At 33.2% G+C, this 19,999-nt stretch overlaps 3 protein-coding genes across 6 annotated transcripts; all 3 read right to left on the bottom strand.

The window, feature by feature from the left end:
• Positions 1 to 178: 178 nt before the first annotated feature.
• LOC106375186 (transcription factor LAF1-like) lies at positions 179 to 4,474 on the bottom strand. The gene is made up of 3 exons (XM_013815056.2): positions 2,908 to 4,474; positions 2,682 to 2,811; positions 179 to 2,603 (listed from the first exon to the last, which is right to left on the bottom strand). Exons 1-3 carry the CDS (start codon positions 3,062 to 3,064, stop codon positions 2,060 to 2,062), a joined length of 831 nt encoding a protein of 276 aa, XP_013670510.1. The 5' UTR covers positions 3,065 to 4,474; the 3' UTR covers positions 179 to 2,059.
• A 216-nt stretch (positions 4,475 to 4,690) lies between these two features.
• LOC106442972 (pre-mRNA cleavage factor Im 25 kDa subunit 2) lies at positions 4,691 to 7,395 on the bottom strand. Its single transcript, XM_013884595.3, has 7 exons — positions 7,128 to 7,395; positions 6,663 to 6,708; positions 5,883 to 5,976; positions 5,721 to 5,794; positions 5,327 to 5,413; positions 5,119 to 5,229; positions 4,691 to 5,028 (listed from the first exon to the last, which is right to left on the bottom strand). The coding sequence occupies exons 1-7, from the start codon at positions 7,244 to 7,246 to the stop codon at positions 4,957 to 4,959; spliced, it is 603 nt and encodes a 200-aa protein (XP_013740049.1). The 5' UTR covers positions 7,247 to 7,395; the 3' UTR covers positions 4,691 to 4,956.
• A 5,144-nt stretch (positions 7,396 to 12,539) lies between these two features.
• Positions 12,540 to 18,389, bottom strand: LOC106359726 (homeobox-leucine zipper protein HDG6-like). 4 transcript variants are annotated; one of them, XM_048742077.1, is made up of 8 exons: positions 16,070 to 18,389; positions 15,198 to 15,404; positions 14,498 to 15,089; positions 14,278 to 14,379; positions 13,983 to 14,189; positions 13,685 to 13,856; positions 13,104 to 13,468; positions 12,540 to 13,016 (listed from the first exon to the last, which is right to left on the bottom strand). In XM_048742077.1, the coding sequence occupies exons 2-8, from the start codon at positions 15,383 to 15,385 to the stop codon at positions 12,693 to 12,695; spliced, it is 1,950 nt and encodes a 649-aa protein (XP_048598034.1). In that variant the 5' UTR covers positions 15,386 to 15,404; positions 16,070 to 18,389; the 3' UTR covers positions 12,540 to 12,692. The 4 variants fall into 4 exon arrangements, with proteins under 4 accessions (XP_048598034.1, XP_048598032.1, XP_048598033.1 ...); XM_048742075.1 differs by having other exon boundaries at positions 14,498 to 15,404; positions 16,070 to 18,388; XM_048742076.1 differs by lacking the exon at positions 16,070 to 18,389 and having other exon boundaries at positions 15,198 to 15,940.
• Positions 18,390 to 19,999: the final 1,610 nt, after the last annotated feature.

Below are 19,999 nucleotides of genomic sequence, written 5' to 3'. Positions count from 1 at the left end.
ATTGACGTTTGATTAAGAAAATGAAATCTCCTTTGGCTTTAATCTCATGTCAAAGTTCATACTATGTTATTTTGTTGTTAACAAGAAAATAAACATTGGACACATTATCACCTGCGCATAGACAAAAAAAAACGACCGCTTAGAGCATCAATGATTTTAATTTTATATAAAGCATTATAAAAAATTTACATGAAAAACAAGGGCACAAAGTTTTAATTGAATGTATGTCATCAAGAAAAAATTGAAAATGTTGGACCGGCACTACCGCCAGTTTACCTGAACTTTTCTTTCTTTTTAATGTGATTCAGCTGCACCCTGTTCTCATTGGATTTGTAATAATGGGAGGAGAAGGTAAACAATAACAGAATCTGTTGAACAGTGAGACAGAAGTTTTATTACTATATATCTTGATTCAAATTTAAAGACTACATAAACCTGTGTTTTGGAATTGGAACATGCAGCAATTATAAGTTACAAAAGCTCTTCCGCTTGAGAAACCAGTGAAGAAGTTGATCCACCTTGTTCTCCATGCCATTGCTCTGGCTCTCGGGATCTGAGGAATTTGCGCAGTTTTCAAGAACCACTACGAAAGTGGAATCCCTGATCTCTACAGCCTCCAATCCTGGATCACTACAATGTGCTTGAGTATCAAACTAAACTAAAAAGGGAGAGAGAATGTTACAAGACATCTTGAATGATCAGATCCATTACGCAGTATATGAGGGTGACTGATGATGTTGCGTGGATTATAAAACTCAGACACCAAGAAAGAGATTGAAGAGTTTGTGTTGACTGAGCTTTATAAGCTGTCAGAATAGATTATCAAAGAGATGCTGGAATACAAGAACATGTTGATGTGGAGTTGCTAAGACAAAGAGATCATTCGTGAAGATATGTCTGTTACACAAGAAATACTATGATGTGGTATTGTGTGTGGAACACAATAATGACACTCGAGTTGTCACGACTGAGATGCTGATGTGGGCTTTATGTTGACAAGAGAAGTGGTCACATGGGATTTATGAGAAGTGAGGTTCAACGTCATTAGAACACATGGATGTGTTGCAGGCTGAATGGGCTTAGGGTTTTACTTGGATGTAGTATAATTAAAGAGAACAAGACAGTGACAAGAAACGGTCATACGCCTAGGATTCTATTGAAGATGCACATGGATGTGTGTAACAATGAGTAGTAGTTGCTCTTATCTTTGTAAATCTAGATCAGAGTGGTAGGCACGTGTGTGTGCTAGATACCATATAGCAATAGTTTGTTGCGGCCTTTTTCTAGTATATGAGTTTCGGTCCTGGATATCCGAAACAAATCTCTGTCTCTTTACTTTATGCTCAAACATACTCGCACATGAACACACTCGAATAAGAATACATAGACTAGCCATGAATCTGTTATTACAATATTCCCATGGTCTTCTCAAGTCTACTTACAGAACAACCACAAACACTTAGGACAAAACTTTGCTTGAAGCAAAACTATATAACACGAAAGTTTTGAACGTTGCAGTGGGTGTACAGCTTCATAGTGATTTCTTCCCTGGAGGGTCACCAAATCTGAGATGCGGTTTGCTTCCGTGGCACGCAATGCTGGGCTTATTTGTTTATATTATTGCGGTTGGGAACGCAGCTTTAGGGTTTTCTGGAAAAGCTGACTTTCTTGGAGAGTGGAGGGCTTGATAAGTACGGAACCGAAGCATTTCTTGTGAACTTTACGGCTATTGTCACCATTCTCTTTGGTGCTTTTGTGGTACTCACTGTTTCTGCTAAGTCTCCTTCGCCTTCCTCCTCCATTGAGATGCTGAAACTACAGCTATTCTTCTATATGAAACATATTCTACACTACACTCATATCTGTATTGCCACTTTTATTATCATTAGATCATATTTGTAGCTAAAAACTTTGTGTTTGGTTTAGCTGACTACGAGTTTGCTACTTCTTGTGCTAGAATCTTAAATAAAGTTAATGAATATTGCAAATCTTTTAACATATTATCACCAATTTTTTTTCCTTTACAAATTTAATTTACATTAATTTAGACTTAACATAGTTACGTCATTGTTGATGAAGAAAAGAAAAAACCATAAGAGTTGCAATCTGAGGCCTCTCTATCAACTTTATGCTCCTGCTTCTGACACTTCGAGCCAAACACAACGTCGTCAAGAGTCCAGTTGCTGTTATTAATCATTATTTCGTTGTAATGGAACTGATCAACATCACCTGATTCTTGGTAATCTAAGACAGATCCTTCAATACTTGGAGCTTGATTGTGGCTAGAGTCTGTCAAATCAGAGGAAGAGAACCACTCGGAGAAGAAAAGCCTTGGGATCTCAGGACCAGAAGAACATGGATATTTGTTGTTGCCATTGATTTCATGTGATGGAGATGAAGATGTATTCTCTGGAGGTCCCTGGAAGGAGATAACGTGATTAGACACTACGGTTTGTGGGTTTCTTTCTACACAAGAAACACGTGACTCAGAAGAAGAGGAAATAGATGGAGACTTGAGCCATCTCTTTTTCAAATGAGAGTGCCAATAGTTCTTTATCTCGTTGTCTGTTCTTCCCGGTAAGTATTTCGCAATCATCGACCACCTATGCACACCCAAAAATTATTCTCTTTACCATCTACTGAAACAATAGGGTTAGGGCTTCAGTTAGAACTATGCTTACTTGTTACCCAAGGAAGAGTGAAATGTCAAGATAATCTCTTCCTCTTCTGTACTAATCATATCCCTCTTTAATCCTGGTCTTAGGTAATTAATCCATCTTAGTCTGCAGCTCTTCCCATTCCTTTGTAACCCTTTTCAAATTATATCCCAACAAAAATGACTAAAGTAATTAAGGATCAATCCAAAGAACTAAATAAGTATTGAAGAAGAAGATTAAAAAGAGAGACCAGCTTTGATGGGAACAGTGGTCCAGCAAGAATGGCCATGAGAGAGGATGAATCTGCTTAGCTTCTCGTCTTCTTCAGGTGACCAGAACCCTTTCCTCTGTCTATGCTTTAGCTTCTCTCCAGATTTCGTTTTCGCCATTTCTCTATTATGAAACATGTGTGAATATTATGGTTTAGAGAACATATATATATATATATATATATATATATCACCAAAAGTCCACACACACAAAAGTCCACAATGTTAAGAAATAACCATGGGGCTGCTTAGAATAAAAAACATGACCTGTAATGTAATATAGTTCCATATGACTTTTGTCCTCATAACTCCTTCCTTAATTATACAAATGCATACAATACGAAAACATGCCATACAATAAGAAAGTCACACATATATATTCTAAACTTTATATGCATGTTTTTTCTATTGTATGCATTTGTATAAGGAAGGAGTGAGGACAAAAGTCATAATGGAATATATGTAAAGATGGTTAGGTGTAGCAAAAGTCTACTTAGATGAAATTAAATTATTGATACAGTGCTAAGATTTATAGTTTTTAACTCAAAAAACAAATTAGCATATGTCCCGTTATATTTTGAAAGTTATTTGCTGAAGGAAGAAAGTATTACGAATATACAGTAACATATTCATAGCCAAAAGTCTACATTTCAGCAATAATTCGAGAGAATATGACAGACTTGAGACTTCTCTAGTTTGGATTACGTAGGGATTACTCAAAGACATTTTATTTTAAAAACTTAATCAGGATGGAATTATCTATCTGATTCAATTCACTGATTGTGAATAATGGAACAATGATTGTAGAGAATCATCCAATCTGTTTAGATGTCTTTTAGGAAAATATCAATAGCAAGCAAACAGATTGTATTTGCGAGACCAAGAACTTAGAAAGAATATTAAAGTTTATCTGCGAGAATATGTGTTTCTTTGTTTTCTCTTCTAAATTTTGAACATTAATTTTTTTACCAAAAAGAAAAATTGAATATTAAGATGGCTAGATTTTTTATTTTTTTTGTAAATGTTTCTAGTGAAGTCAACATATTTCTTAGCAATAGAACAAAAAAATATTACATTTATACCGACAAGTGGATGAGTAATAAGATTTGCTTGAGGAATATTGTTAGTCCTAACAATTTTAATTTCTTATGTCCCGATATAATTGAGGCTATTGAGCTGTCGTTAGTTTTTAAAAATACTCTGATTTTGTTTTCTAATTGTTGGCTCTATATCTATTGGCCTGTGAAAAAAATGCCTATTCAAAACGATGAACAGCGAGATTGAGAGGGAAGCAAAAAAACAAAACTGTACTCTCGTCTTGATTGACCACAATATAATATGCCGTCAAGCAAATCGCCAGTGACCACATCTATTGTCATCATTATCTAATGTTTACAATCGATAATTATTTATGAATGGTCTTGATTATAGTAGAGTAGTTACTTTAAGATTGTTTATCTACAACACTTCTCCTACTTCGAGTCTTCTACCAATAAGACCAACATTTTTAACATGTCATAGTTTCTAAGACCATTTCCAACACACCCCTATTTCTATTTCTATATTTTCCTCTAAAATAAAAAAAATTTTATTATAGAAATATAATATTTTCACCTTTACATATAGAGGTAAGAAATAATTTTTCTCTATAATTTTCTCTAAAATAGAAGTATACATTAGAGCATTTTCGTCTATATAATAGAGATCTCTATCTATTTTAGAGGAAAAGTAAAGTGTACATTGGAAATGCTGTACACACGTAAATAGCAACCAAAATAGAAATATCATTGAACACTACGCGAAAATACATGTTCCACGGTTAGACAAGACCGCTGTTAGTCACATAATGACGAATGCTATTAGATAGAAATGAGATCAAATAATCTGCTTGTGCTGAAACTTTAATGAACCGGTTCTTCATTAACCGAGAAAGTCTATAATGGAAAAAACCACACACTCATCTCCAAAACCCTGCCAAAGTAACTTACCATCAAACAGGTTTCTTGTTCTTCAACACCAAGTAAGTAGAATCACGAACTAATCATGTTGAAATGGAATCTGGACAGCTGTTGAGGAATGGTCGATATAACTGGCCCATATCTCTGTTCCAGGAAAAGAATAACGCGGTTAGGAGTGAGCCTATTATTAAAGGTTGACACAGTATCTGGAAATATATTACAAAAAAACAAAACCTGAACGTTGTCATAGAGTTCAAACAAAGGGACGGCCAAGAGCTTCAAGTTTTTGGGCACTGCAAAGTACTCTTTCTCAGACAAGTGAACCACATAGAGTCTCTTACATTCCTGCCATTCCACAGATAGAAGATATAAACAAAACACACTTAGGTGATGATTAAAAGAGGCTGTTGATAAGCTACATTGCCTTCTTGTTTCCTAATACCTTTGGTTTCGTGATGTGAGGAGGGCAGTAAGGGTACATCATGGTTTCGAAGTTTGGACGCCACCATGTCGCAACACATTCTCCTACCTGTTAAAGAGAAAAAAAGCGAGAACGTCGGATCAAAGCAATATACATTAATCAATCAGACATGTAAGCACTCGTAATAAGCATATCAATCTATACCAAAGAAACAAGACCTATCTCTGTGTCCTTCTATGAATCCCTCATTACTAGAAATCTAAAGTGTAATAACCAAAAGGTTTGAATTGCTTCTCGTTTGCATTAAGTGGAAGAACATGACACACACTGAACTAATTCTTTTTAATGTATCTACCTATACCTAAATATCCGGTCACTATCAGCAAAAGAAATAAAGATGAAACCAGGATAGTACCTTCCAATCAGGTACAAGACCAGCGGAATTGCCTCCAAGCTTACTGGTCAACTTTCTCTTCAGGCCTTCAACTTCTGCAAGACATAACACAGTTCACCATCCAAAAAATGAATCAACAAAAAAAAAATAGAAAGTACAAACAAACAGATGGAAGGTGCATACCATTCTCTCCAGGCTTCAGGCGTCCACCTGGAAGTTTGCAGAAGGTGTTACCAATTTGCAGGAGAAGTATGTGAGGATGGTTGTGTTCTTGTACCTGTAAGGTTGATCAGCCTAAGGTATCAATAAAAATCCTAGGGTTGGAGGTATATAACAAATCTCAAATCATAGTAGGTGGTAACAGTTCTAGACTTGACACTAATAATTTACTTAACATACGTTTATAAGATTGACCTTTAGGATGCCAATATATTATATTATGTTTTCAAGAAAATGTCAAGAGATGAGAGCGTGAGCTGTGAAGTAGATGTTATTCTATAGCCAGCCAAAACATGAAAACTTAAAAGGGGAAGGGTGCACACAAAGAATGAAATAAACGAGAACACAAGAAGCAATATATAACTGACTAGACGAAGCAGTAAAATTTTAGCACAAGTCCACTAAATCCATAAAGCTTGTGGATTGACTAAGTGCGCTTTAATCGAACAGCACAAATTTGAGTCAGAGATGGCAACTAGATAAGGAAGTAGATGCCTTTAATAAAATGTCACAAAGTTAAATTATGCATGTTTACAGAGAGCGCTAAGATTAAATACAAGTAAGTTTTAACAATTGAGTAGCATTATCTCTATGAAAATATAAGAATGCAATTCATGAGATGGTCCACAGATTGTAAGACAAAGGGTGGTGCTCCAACATAGACAAAAACTACAGAGGAGTTGGATAAAAAAAAATCAAACAAAACAGAAGCTCACATCTCGAAAAGTAACGAATAACACATACCAGCAGAATGGCGTCAACGCTAGTCCTCATGCCCTCTTTCATATAGCTGCAACGCAACACACCATCAAATATCAACAAAATAAGAAAGACAATACTGCACTCATCAGAATGTGTAGAGTTAAAACAATTCAACTCCAGACTAGGACATAATCACTTACACTGGGAAAAAGCATGAGACTTTGGACCAACTTACAAAACAAAGGTGTTCTCTTTTCAGATAAAAAAAAGTTTATAGCTGATTTTTATTTGTTTCACTGAAACAGATGTTTCTTACCAGTTCTACTACTAACACATGTATCAAAGTTATAGTTTCTGAAACCGATTACTTGAGAAAAACGGCCACATGTAAAGGCCGGAGCTTTCTAGGGTTTTTTTTCTTTCTTCTCTTGGTTCTGTTAATCTTCTTCAGCAGGTAGCTATTAGAAGGAAACAGAAGAGAAAGAGGAAAGAGAGAAGGAATCGTACTTTATTTTCATACGAGCGAGTCGATCCGCGACGGAGGTGTCTTTTTCGAGCTTCGGTTCTTTTGTTCCGAAGCTGTAGTTCGAAAGCGGGTACGTGTTCACAATCTGAGACATAGCCATCTCTCTCTCTTTCTGTTTACTCTCTCCCGGATCCACTAAGCCAACAATGTCGGAATCTTCTTCCCCTGTCCCTCTCTCGATCTATTTGATCAGCGGCGGCGGCGACGGCAATAGAGGATTTAATCTCCACGGCGAATTTAATACGACACCGTCGTGCCTCTGTGCTCAAGTTTTCTTAAAAGGCGTGTGAAAACGATATGTGGCCCGATAATATTTGGGCCGCGTTTGAACAGGCCCATTTAAAGCCTGGTCTAGAAGAACCTCCCGAAACCGCTTATGCTTTGTAGACTAGACACTGCTTTTCAGATGACACAGGCTTCATGCATATGAGGAATATTGCCAAGATTATTAATGGACCTAATATGAGAGGAGAAAGCTGGTATATCCGTCTAGTTGCTTTAATTCCCATAATGGCTCTCACGTAGCATGGAGAATAACAGTATGAGCTTATGCTTTTATTACATCTCTTACATATGTTAAATCATATATGTTTTTAGTCATTCCCTTTTGGTTTCCCAGGTTGGTTGGTTCCTTTAAACCAGCTTCATTCGCCAAAGGGCACGTTCTTGATGGTGTTTTCACTCGGACAGGTGTGACATCACACAGTTTTTACATAATATTCTATATATCCCCCAAAGTTCATAATGTAAATGCTTCGTTTTATTAGTCTCTTTTCTTCTTTGGGAGGGTTTCACATTTCATCCCCATGAGCTGCTCCAGGGGAGGAGCCAGTATAGTGGAAGTGGGGTCAGCTGACCCCACCTGTTTTTAAAATTTATGTGTTTTTCTTATTAAAATTATTTTGTGGCCCATTAAAAAACATCAGATGACCCCACAAAGAAACAAAAATCGTGAAACACAAACGTAACTAAAATATCAGTCATCACTTGTGGGCTCAGTTTTGGACTTAATATTGATTTTGGACTCAATTTTAGCTTAACCCACTTAATTAAATAAGAGAATAATCCATTTATTAATTTTCATTAATTGACTAACGTTTCATTTTCCTTTTTGCCAATGTAATCTTGCTTTCATGTTTTACTGTTCACTAAAACTAAAAAAGGTTTCTCAATACACCTTAATCCATATAGATCATATATATATTAACGTACATAACATAATGTAAATTCACAGGTAAATTTATCGTTTATATTTATAGTTTAATTTTGGGTTTTTAGTGATTTAAACCTTCAATTATTTTTAGATCGGATGAAAAATCTTCAACTAAAATTTTATGTTATTAAACACTCAATTATTAAACCGTTAATATCGTTAACCCTCCGTTAACAAAATCGTTTTTCTAAACAGATACCCGTTAAACTGAAACGCGGTGTTTCACTTTAACAGGTCTCGTAAAGAAAAGAAGACTTTATTAATGTAAGATTAATGATATTAACGGTATAAAAGTTGAGAGTTTAAAACGTAAAATTTTAGTTGGAGGTTTTCTATCCAATTTAAAAATAGTTAGGAATTTAAATCACTGTATTATTTAGATATTGCCTCAATTTATATAATAAAAAATTAACTATATTATTTATTTCATTAAATAACCTTAAATTAAATTCAAATTGATGCCAAAATATCTAAATATGAATAAATATAAAATGTAATTTAAATTATAATTGTGTAAAATTTTTTTGACCCCACTAGAAAAAATTTATGGCTCCGCCACTGAGCTGCTCTATGGTTTTCACCTTTCAGCTGTCGCGTAGGCTTTTCGCCTGATAAACTTTTTCAGGTGAGTGAAATACAATATTTCGCCTGATGATAGAGAATATAATCAGCACAAGATGAAGTATGTTTCTCCTTCTCCCACTTTTTCTTTCAGCTTGTGTCTCTTTTTTGAATTTCACTTTTCACCTGGTAGAGTAAAGCATATATAGTACTTGTGGGGTCCTAGAATTGGATCCGCCAATTTTTGGGAGCTGGAGCCTCGTAGAGGAGACAGCTGGATTTGGAAGAAGTTATGTAAGCTGAGATCAGTCGCGAGACCCTTTGTGGTGTGTAAGGTTGGGGCGGGTCAAACAGCTAGGTTCTGGTATGATAATTGGACGGATCTAGGACCCCTGATTCATCTAACAGGTGAGCGAGGTCCATCAGTCTCGCGGGTATGCATAAGGATGCGACAATGGCTGAAGCCTTAGTAAATGGTGAGTGGTGGCTGAGTGCTTTTCAAAGCAGAAACGCTATCATAACCTTACTAAAGCAATGCATCCTTCGCCTACTCCTATAGTGCAGTCGTCTTCCAACCGTTTCTCTACAGCAAAGACTTGAATCACTCTCCATCTGCCAGGTCCATTGGTATCTTGGCATTCGCAGATTTGGTTTAAAGATCGAGTTCCAAAACATGCCTTCATCTCATGGCTGGTTGCTTGGAATTGATTAGCTTCATGAGATAGAATGCGAGGTTGGGGAGTTGATGTGTCTCCGAGCTGTCTGATGTGCTCAGGCTTTCATGAATGCATGCAACACTTGTTCTTTGATTGCACATACCAGGGCCGTCTCAAATTAATTTTAGGCCATGTTCAAAAAAATATTGCTCGTACATTTTATCAAGTAATTTTAATATTTAATAACTTTGTCTGATCTTTTTTTTAATTACAAGTTCTAAATTTAGCATTATACCTACAATTTTAAAGTTTCTTACCATAATTTATCTATATATTTTCAAAAATCCTTAATTTTTTTATTTTTATATTTTGGAGCCTTGTTCGACTGCTTCACTTGCGCGTGCTATTAGACGGCCCTGGCACATACAGTGCTGAGATATGGTCCCATTTCTGCTCTCGCCTGCACTTATCCCCTTCTACTTTGTTTAAGGATTGTTTAAGGTGGTTAAAGGCGCCCACTTTAGATACTAATTAATAGTATCCTCATCACTAAACTACTCTTCCAAGCTACCATATATTTGATTTGGAAAGAGAGAAACTCTCGTTTGCACTCTGGAATCTGCAGACCTACTCAAGCTATCATTCAGGAAGTAAAGAAGACTATGTTTTTGAAGCTGGATCTACGCTCTAGAAACATGAGGCTAGCTAGTAGCTCTTCTCTTACTTATTTGGGTACTTGGCTAAGTTTTTTTAAGGGCATTGCTAAGTTTCTTTATAGGTTTCTTAGTTAGATTCCTAAAGGTAGGCTAGTCCCTGTAAGAAAGTTTTTTTTTTTTTTCCAACTGGATGTTATTATTATGATAAAGTTCAGGGACCAAAGCCCACAAACACATTACAACAAAAGGAGGCCCAACAAACAAAGGCCCTACACCAAAGAAAGCAACTTGGCCCAAAGCCCATAACCAAAGAAAACCCTAGCGGGCGCTGCGCCGCACGATCTACGCACGCCTCCCTTCTTCCTCCGGAACCATAGCCTGCGCCACGACGACTTAATGGCCACCGTCGACAGCAGAGTCGAATCCGGAACTGACTCATTCAGCCAAACGTTCGAATAACTCGAAACCCCCCAAACACATAAAAATCACACAAACCAAACCGGATCTACGAATTATCAAAAGATATTAAAAGCCTACAATCGATTCATCATCTCCGACATACATGCGGCAACAGATTCAGATCGAGAGGCAGAAAACCAGATGAGGCTCAAATTCGAAGATCTAAAAGATAGAAAAACCTTAGGCGGAAGCCGGCGCGAGCGGTGCTGCGGAAGCCACCGCCTCCCGGTAGCAGAAGCCGGCGAAAGCGATGCTGAAAGAGCCATCACCTCCCGGTAACCAAAGCCGGCGAAGAGAGTACTGAAGAAGCCACCCCTTCCCAGAAGCAAATCGGACGACCACCGAAGATAAGTGCGCCGCCGAAACCCTATTTGATCCAGAAATCCCGAACAAAACCAAGCTTTTAAAAATAAGAAGAAACCCCACAACCGGACCGACGGTGGCTAAAGGAGCCTCGCCGTCGGCCGGAAAGTTTTTGAAGATGAAATAAAAAGTAAAGTTTAAAAAAAAAATATATATATATATATATATATAGTACTTGTTTTTGGCCATTAGGGATGAATGAGAAAAAAATCATTTGAAGCCATTAACTGTGATCTTTAAGAGAGATCATAAAGCCGTCTTTGACTGTATCGTTGAAATGGAAGAGGAAGATCTTATTCATAATGTTTGATGGATTTCCCTATGATACAATGAATAATAAGAGTAAGAAAATCTTTTACTTCTGTCTTGGTTTAACCTCATGTCTTGATAATGGCATTCACGTGACGAAATTTAGTTTGCTTTATACACTTCAGGCTGAAGCACATTGTCTATATATGTTTGCTTTACCTATTAGCATCACTTATATATTATCTCTTGTGCATAGGGGTGTTCAATCCGGATATCGGTTCGGTTTCGGTTCGGTTTTTTTCGGTTTTCGGTATTTCGGTTAGTAAAATATAACTACCATTCTAAATCCATATTTACTTCAGTTCGGTTCGGTTTATATACCGTCGGTTTTCGGTTTATTCGGTTTTATACTAAAAAACATAATTATTTTGTTTGAGATCATATTATATGAATTTTAGAGTCATATTGTCAACATAGACATTTATTAAAAGTATATTACATGTTCAAATAGATGAACAAAAAAGTAAAAATGCTTCTACCATCAAATAAAATAATCAATTCTATAACTAAAATCAAAGCTTGAAATTTTGAAAATAAAAATATGAAACAAAAGAGAAACATAAAAGAAAAGTTTTTCCACTTTTCCATATTTAGTGTTCATTAAAGTCATGCTTTTTCAATTGAAAATTTTCCATTAATTATTGTCCATCAAATTTATAATCTTCATATTAATTAAGTGAAGACTAAAATAAATCAAAAAGATCAAAAAAAGACTTAGAAAATAAGATGTATGAATTGCGATGTATTGTTATTTAGTTATAGTTCAAGTGTTTTACAAATTAAGGTTTTTTATTATTATAAAATTATGGTAATAGTTATTAACACAAATTTAACTTATGTAACAAATAGATTTTCATGTATTGTTTTAAAATAGATACATATTTACATGTTTCTACTTTTAATCGGTTTTATTCGGTTTAATCGGTTATATACCAAACCATATCCAAATCCTACGGTTTTTATAAAATTATATCCATTCGGTTTATATGGTATATACCAAAACCAAACCATATTGTCTATTTCAGTTCGGTTCGGTTTGGTACGGTTCGGTTTTACCATATTGAACAGCCCTACTTGTGCACCATCAAGTATGTTCATTTCTATACTTCATAGTGGAAATCAAATCAAACAACCTGTATCACAGAAATGTTTTAAAGTAAAAGAAATGCAAAAAAATTAAAGAAAATATGTATATATATATATATCATCCGGTTTAAAGCTGATGAAAACATATTTAAAAGAACAGAAGGAAAGCTGAGATAAGTTTCAGTCATGCAAATAACATAAAAACATAGCAAATAGAATCTAAAGAAGCAAAGGTATCTATAATCATCTAGATAAAGCAGATTTAATCTTGCCCATAGTACGATCCATGAGTAGCTCAACTTTTTTGACAAAATCTTGATCGACATCTTCAGTTGGTTTAACGCTATGCAACATCTGATATCCAAGTGTTAGTAGACATCCTACACGACTTCTGTTTGGATCAGTCTCTCCTCCTCCGTCTGGCAATATCGAGAATCCCGAAGGAAGAATCTGCACAGAATCTGAATTTTCACTTGCCAGGATCTTCTCCATGTCCACTGGTGCATATACCAGTAATGCACCAGATGCATCATTCCACGTCTCTTGTAGAACTGAGTTACCTGGTTCCTGTTTTTTTTTTTTTTGCAAACTATATGTGAAAAAACATATATTCAACAACATAAAAAGAAAGAGCAGATCTGTTTCGAAACTCACGATTTGAAGAAGAGAGACTTCGTTTCTATGGAATCTTGATTTTTGAATCTTGATCTTTTCTTCAATGGAGGTGGTGACATCAATGGCCAAGATATCCCACTGGTTTCTGAAACTTGGGTTGATGAGGAAATCAAACGCTGTTTTCTTGCTCACTGGTAACCAGAGAGAAGTGGCTGCACTCAACACAATCCTGGTATGCTCACCCACATTGTTCTTTCGGATCATCACTCTTATGTCTTGTCTCGCACTCTCTGAATCATTACTCTTCCATATGCTCGCCGGAGAGGCAGTGATACACAAGTAGTAGTTTATAGTCATACGCTGAGCTAGCTTCACTATTTCAGTTGCAACTTTTGAAGACAGTCCTACATGGGAAACATATATCACAAAACCCTAAGTGATACTATATATGGACTTGTAATTATATTTTAGCCTTAAACATAATCTGGTTATTGTATTGAATATCTGCCAAAACACTAAATCGCGTTTTAATAGTTGTTAGCAATTGATTGACAAATTGTGTTTTTCATCCATTTTTCAATACGTATTTAAGGAACATTAAAAAAAAAAACTAGAGTCACCTGGGTAAATTTCATCAAGGTTGATAGATGCAAGGGTTGAAATATTTTCGCAGTGTCTCTGCAGCGTAGTGAACCACCTCTTCGCACCTAGCCCGATTCTAGAACTTATCAAAAGCTCGGGGAGTTGAGGGATTAAGTTCTCATCATATTCGATTTGCTCAATCCATTTTACCTGTAAATTCAAATATTCTCTATGTAGTATTTCTAAGTGAAACCAAATATATATAACCCAACTCACATTGAAAGTGAGAAGTGATCTATACTACCAAACTAAAAAGATACATGATTTATAAGTAACCTCGGAGTAACCATTGCCACAATCTTCTATGATAACACCTGAAGGTAAGCGGTAAGAACCATCATCAGACGAGAAGTTCATATTTTCTTGACGAGGAGTGAAGTCGACAACCACCCAAAAGCCTTCTCTGAGCATCTTGCAGTACCTAAGAAACTTTACTTGTCTCTTTGGCACCAAGGGAGAAATAACTTGAAATTCTGCTGTAATCTGCCCAAAGAATTTAATCACCAACTTGAAATATTTATTATTTTTGGATTATCAGAAAATATTAGAGATGATTCAAAGACACAATTACCAGTCTAAGTGATCCACTTCTAAGCCCACCAGAATCTTTGGGTATCAGGTTATGGATTGATGTCACAGGCACAATAGGCGCAAACACGTTGATCCAGTTGTCCTGTCCAAAAAGAAAAGAAAAACAAAGACTGTAAATGATTAGGGTTTTGAAACATATGTAGGGTATATCTTTTTTTTTTTTTAATAATTGGCACTAAAAATGGTTAAGAGGTTGTTACCGTCGTAAAAGTCTTGACCAGAGGCAAGCATTCCATATGAACTGTACCTGTTTCCCTAGAAGCCTCTATAACATATCCAGGAGGTTTTTCAAAACCATTTTTGAAAAAACTTTTATACTCTTGATAGTCCAATGTTACTCTCTTAGAGGTTGAGTCTATTATCCATGATGGACTGTTCACTTCTCCCAGCATAATCAACTCATTCATAGCAATATCAGCAAGTTCCAACAATGAGTTTATGTTAATCGGTGAAGTTTCACCACCACAATCAACTTTATCCTGTGGTGCATCATTTCCTGGTTGTGTGTCATGTGGATTGACCATCGACGTTGATCTATCATTAATCATCGGACCAAGTTCTGTTGACAAATCGCTTCCAGGATTGAGCATCAAAGTAGGAGAAGAAGGTGGAGCTGGAATGTCCAAAACATCGTCGTCCACAAACGAATCATATGCCGGTAATGCATTTCCTAGAGGACTAGATAGACTGACCAACAAATCATTAATGGACGAATCACGCTCCACCGGTGCCCTTTGTATGTCATCTACCCTCGCTTGGGTTCCCATAGGATGAGGAAACTCCTGGTATATACTACACACAAAAAGAAAAACAACAAAAGTAAAAGAGTGATTAACGTCCATTAATCTCAAAAATTTGATAGAAAGTTGCATCATATAATTAAAGAAAGCGAAAAAAAACTTTTCGGGTTCTTGGTTCTGTTGAGGGATGGGCATAATGTTCCTTATAGTATTTCCACCATCTTGATCACCAGCACCAAATGTGGTACCCATGGTATCATTATTCTCATCATCTTCAGCTATTCCCATAAAGCTTGGACTGGAAATGTATCTAAACACATCATCATAATCATCTTCTTGCCCATTCATTTTCCTTCTCTGCAGTAAGCTAGACAACATACAGTTAATTAGTACTTGCTAAGTAATAAGTTATGTAATTTTGCTCTATATTTAGGGAGTGTGGTATTTCTCGCTGCCAAAAGAGCCAATTACAGTTGATATAATAAAGCTAAAATAACATAATTTTTGGTATTCTGATTGTCAGTATATCCATGACAAATAGGAAGAACAAAAATAAAAATAAATATCACTGAACTTTCCGAAAGACGACATAAACAGCCTAAAAGCCAGTAAACACTATATAACCTCTTCACCAAGTCAAATAATCATTGGTTATGTCTAAAATGATATATAACTTTTCTTTTTGAAATTTAAACAAAAAAGTCCTCTGTAAGTAATCTCATTTAAATAACATTAATCATTTCTGTTTATCCGGTGGAAAAAAAACATTTTCTTATTCCAACAATGATCTAAAAGATGATGTCATAAGATACGTGCGAAGATTTCTGTGTACTAAAAATAAAAATGTAGATTTGGCAAACCAAGATGACTATATAAATTTTATCTAAAACAAAGCAAATCTCTCTAAAACCCCTACTGGTATATGTTTGGATTCTCCAACTGAATTCTCTGTCTCACAACATATCCATATACAAAATTATATGAATAGATATGTGAAAATTTTATCTCTACAAAAGAAATTCAGTATTTTACCTAGTTTTTGGTTTTGATCTGTAGTTTTGATTTCTTCACTTTGTTCGACTGATATTTATAATTTTAGGAGAATGTAGAAGAGAGATATAAAGTTCAAAAATAATAAGATAGATGATAAATAGGAATGAAAAGAAAAACAAAGAAAATAGAAAATAAGGATGTAAAAATGAGAAGTCAAAGTCAAAGGAGAAGAGTAAAGGAGATGAGATAATAAGGTAAAAAATAATGGAGGATGGATTTGATAGATATGGGATATGAAGACTACAAAAAAAGAAACATGAGAGAGAAAAAATATTATGAAGATAAGAAATATGAGGTCATATATAAGAATGGAAGATATTAAAAATGTGGATAAGAGCTTCTATAAAATATGAAGGCAAAAGCAAAAAGAATGAAAAAAAAAGAGAAATAAGAAGTTCCATAGTAGAATAAAAAAAAAAAAATATAAGCAAAAAGTATAAGAAAGATGAAAGATATAAAGAAAAAAATAAGGAAGATGTAAAATATGGTCATAAATAAGAATAGAAGAGATAAAATATATGGAATAAAATGAGATATGAACAGATGCAGAGCTAGAGATTAGTTTTACATGGATCATTTACTCATTTATTTTAAACTAAAAAGGCAAGTGTGTGATTTAAACTCAACACATGAGGATCATAATGGAAGATTTTAACCACTTCACCACAACAACAAGCATGACACTAAGCCTATAACAAAAGTATAGATTTTATGTGGGTCAGATGACTTCCCTATCTTCAATGTGACTCTGGCACTGGATATGAATGCAATAAAAGAAATAAGAGATGAAAAGTATAAGGAATATGAGAAATGAAAGAAAAAGATAAAAAAAAAATAAAAAAATTGAAATCGCAAAGAAGAACAAAAAAGAGAAAAGTGAATAAAATAGATGAAAAATATATATGCAAAAAAGGATTAGAGGAGATGAGAGTTATGAAGTCGTAAAACATAATAAAACACTAGATTTTGATCCACATTTTATAAGTGCAAGATTAATTTAACAAAATTTTAATTTTTTGATATTTATTCATTTTATATAATATATAATTTCATAAGTAAAAATCTAAGATTTGTGAATAAATAAATGACATTCTTAAGTAATCCAAGAATATGCCTAACATCTTAATACTTTAACTATGTATAAAAGAAATATGGAAGAAATAATAACTCATAAGTGATAGACTTTAACGAAACACATAATTTAATTCATTGCCAATATATAAACATTTCGATGTTACAACTAAAGTTATAGGTATCTAAAGTGTTTCTTTGAATAAAATGTTAAATTTTATTACCAATTTTATTAGAAACATGGAGCAAAAGATGAAATATTGAAGCTAAACACAACTCAATCTAAACTAAGCAGGGACTACAAGCAAGGCATCTAACAAGAGGATACATCAAACTCAATCAAACACTTGCCACAAAGGAGAAACCACAGTGAAACCGAGAGCTAAATTTTCAGGTCAAGGATTGTTTTCTATTACATGGGAGACATCTAGTAAAATCACAATGACAATCCCTCAGAGTCTGTCACCTTTACATGTTGAATGTGAAGCTTTGATATGAGATATGGATTGCATGAAAATTCTACAGTTCACTGAGGTGATGTTTGCAACAGACTGTTCTCAGTAGGTAAAGATGTTTTCTACACCGACTGAATGGCCAGCTTTTCTGCCCCTTTTGAAGGAAATACAACAAAACGATGTAAAGAGATTTTTGCCTTATTTCTCACTCCAACATATTTCAGAACAAAAAATATAATGGCGGACAAACTTACACGAGATGCTCGAAGCTCCCTTTCGACTGTGTACTATGTTAGATCTTTGACTCCAGCTTGGGCTTCTGATAGATTTTATATTACTACTTTGTTGCCAGAAAAAGTACTATAAATTTAATTATGTCAAAATCAATAATATAGTCGTAATTTTATTTCCAAAATTGGTTATTTCACAAATTAATCCATTCCATAATCCAAACAGAATATTTTTTTTACACTTATAAAGTATTTTACTCCAAATAATCATTATGGAATAAAGTTTACCGTCAAACATTAGCATTAACGGATACAGTATAAACTAAACAATTTCACACACACTAAGAATTATAGTAATAGATAAATTTCCCAAGAATAATGATCACACAATTCAATCTTAACTGAAACATAATAATTAACTAGATTTTAACCCGCACGTTCGTGCGGATATTTTTTTTATTTTATAAATGCATTAGATATTATTACAAATGTTTTAAATATAAAATTTTCATTTTAGTATTATATATTATGTAACTCAATAATATTATTGTTTATATTTTTTATTCAGCATTATTCATATATAGTGATTTTTAATACATTTTACTTTGTTATTAATGTTTATTTCTTACTAATATATTTTTTGAGTTAGATACAATAAAATAACAATATAAAATAATCAAATAGAAAACCTCCTTCAAAATATTTCTTTTTCTTTAATTTATACATTTTGTTAAAATACATTTTAAAATTTTAAAATTTATATTATAGAAAATAAATATGTTCAAGATAATTTATATTTGTCTGCTCCGTTTAAAAAATATACTTTAATATATATTGTTTTAGTATATTACAGAATTTAAGTAAAAAAAATTGTTTAAATATTATAGCCTGTTATTTTAGTAAATTTTATACATAGTAGCATCTATGATATTATTTTACTAAATTTTATTGATATAAGATATTTTTTGGATGCTATTATATTAAGTTTTTTTTTTAAATTATATTTTCAAAATATTCGGTTGCTTTAATTTGTTTTTTTTCGTGGTGCATTTCAAAAAGTTATTATTTATTATCTGTGATTTAATATTTTGTAAAATTTGAAATATTATCATGTCGAGTTTGAATATTTATTTTCAAAATTTATATTTTGTCAAGTAAACTTTGAAAAATTACAGTACTATATTTGAGTTTGGAAGATTACATTTTGAATTTGTTTTTGTTACTATATTAATACATTATTTTATAATAAAAAATATTTAAATTTTGGTGATATTTTCTAAATTTTCTCAACAGATTTTGTTATAATTAAGAAAAAATTATAATTAAAATTTGATTTGAACTATTAAAATTTCATAGTTTTCTTTTTTAAATAGTATATGAATTAAAAGTTATTATATAATATTATATCATTGTATATAAACATTTTAAAAAAATATTGTCAAGAGTTTCAAAATAAATAAAAGATAATATATAGTTGTAGATATAAAAGTTTAAAATATCTTAATAAATTTATATTTGTATAAAAATATTATATAGTATACGATTTTTAACTCATTTTAATGATGAGTGATAACTTATTTAAATGAAATAATTAAAAAATAAACTTTTTTAATTTACCTATTTAATAAAATTTTATCATATTTAACTCTTATAGAACTTCTATTTTTATATAATACATAATCTAATTATATAATTTATTAAAAAAAAGTATATAATTTTTATTTTCTTTTTTTTTATAATAAAATTTTAGTTAACATTGATTTATAACAATATTATATTATTAATTACGAAATTAATTAATATGTTATTTTATAAAATATTTAAATTTTAAGTAAGATTTTGTTAGATTCTTTCTCAACAGATTTTGTTATAATTAAAAAATAAAATTCAAATTTATAGTTGGTTTATTATTAATGTAAATAATCAAATATGTTTTATTAACTATTTCTTTAGGTGGTCCTACTATGACTTGCTAATGGTAGATAAAAATAGAACCCTAAATTAATAGATTAGATGTACTACGACTTAAGAAAAAAACATAAACCAAATGTCGTATGTTTCGCATCATCTTCACTGCTCATATGATAGTTTGAGGTTGTTGAGAATATTATCACGAACCAATAAACTAATCAAAAGCAAACACATATATAAAG

Source organism: Brassica napus, chromosome A1, assembly GCF_020379485.1.
Source record: "Brassica napus cultivar Da-Ae chromosome A1, Da-Ae, whole genome shotgun sequence".
NCBI classification, from domain to species: domain Eukaryota; kingdom Viridiplantae; phylum Streptophyta; class Magnoliopsida; order Brassicales; family Brassicaceae; genus Brassica; species Brassica napus.
This window is presented reverse-complemented; position numbering and strand designations above follow the sequence as displayed.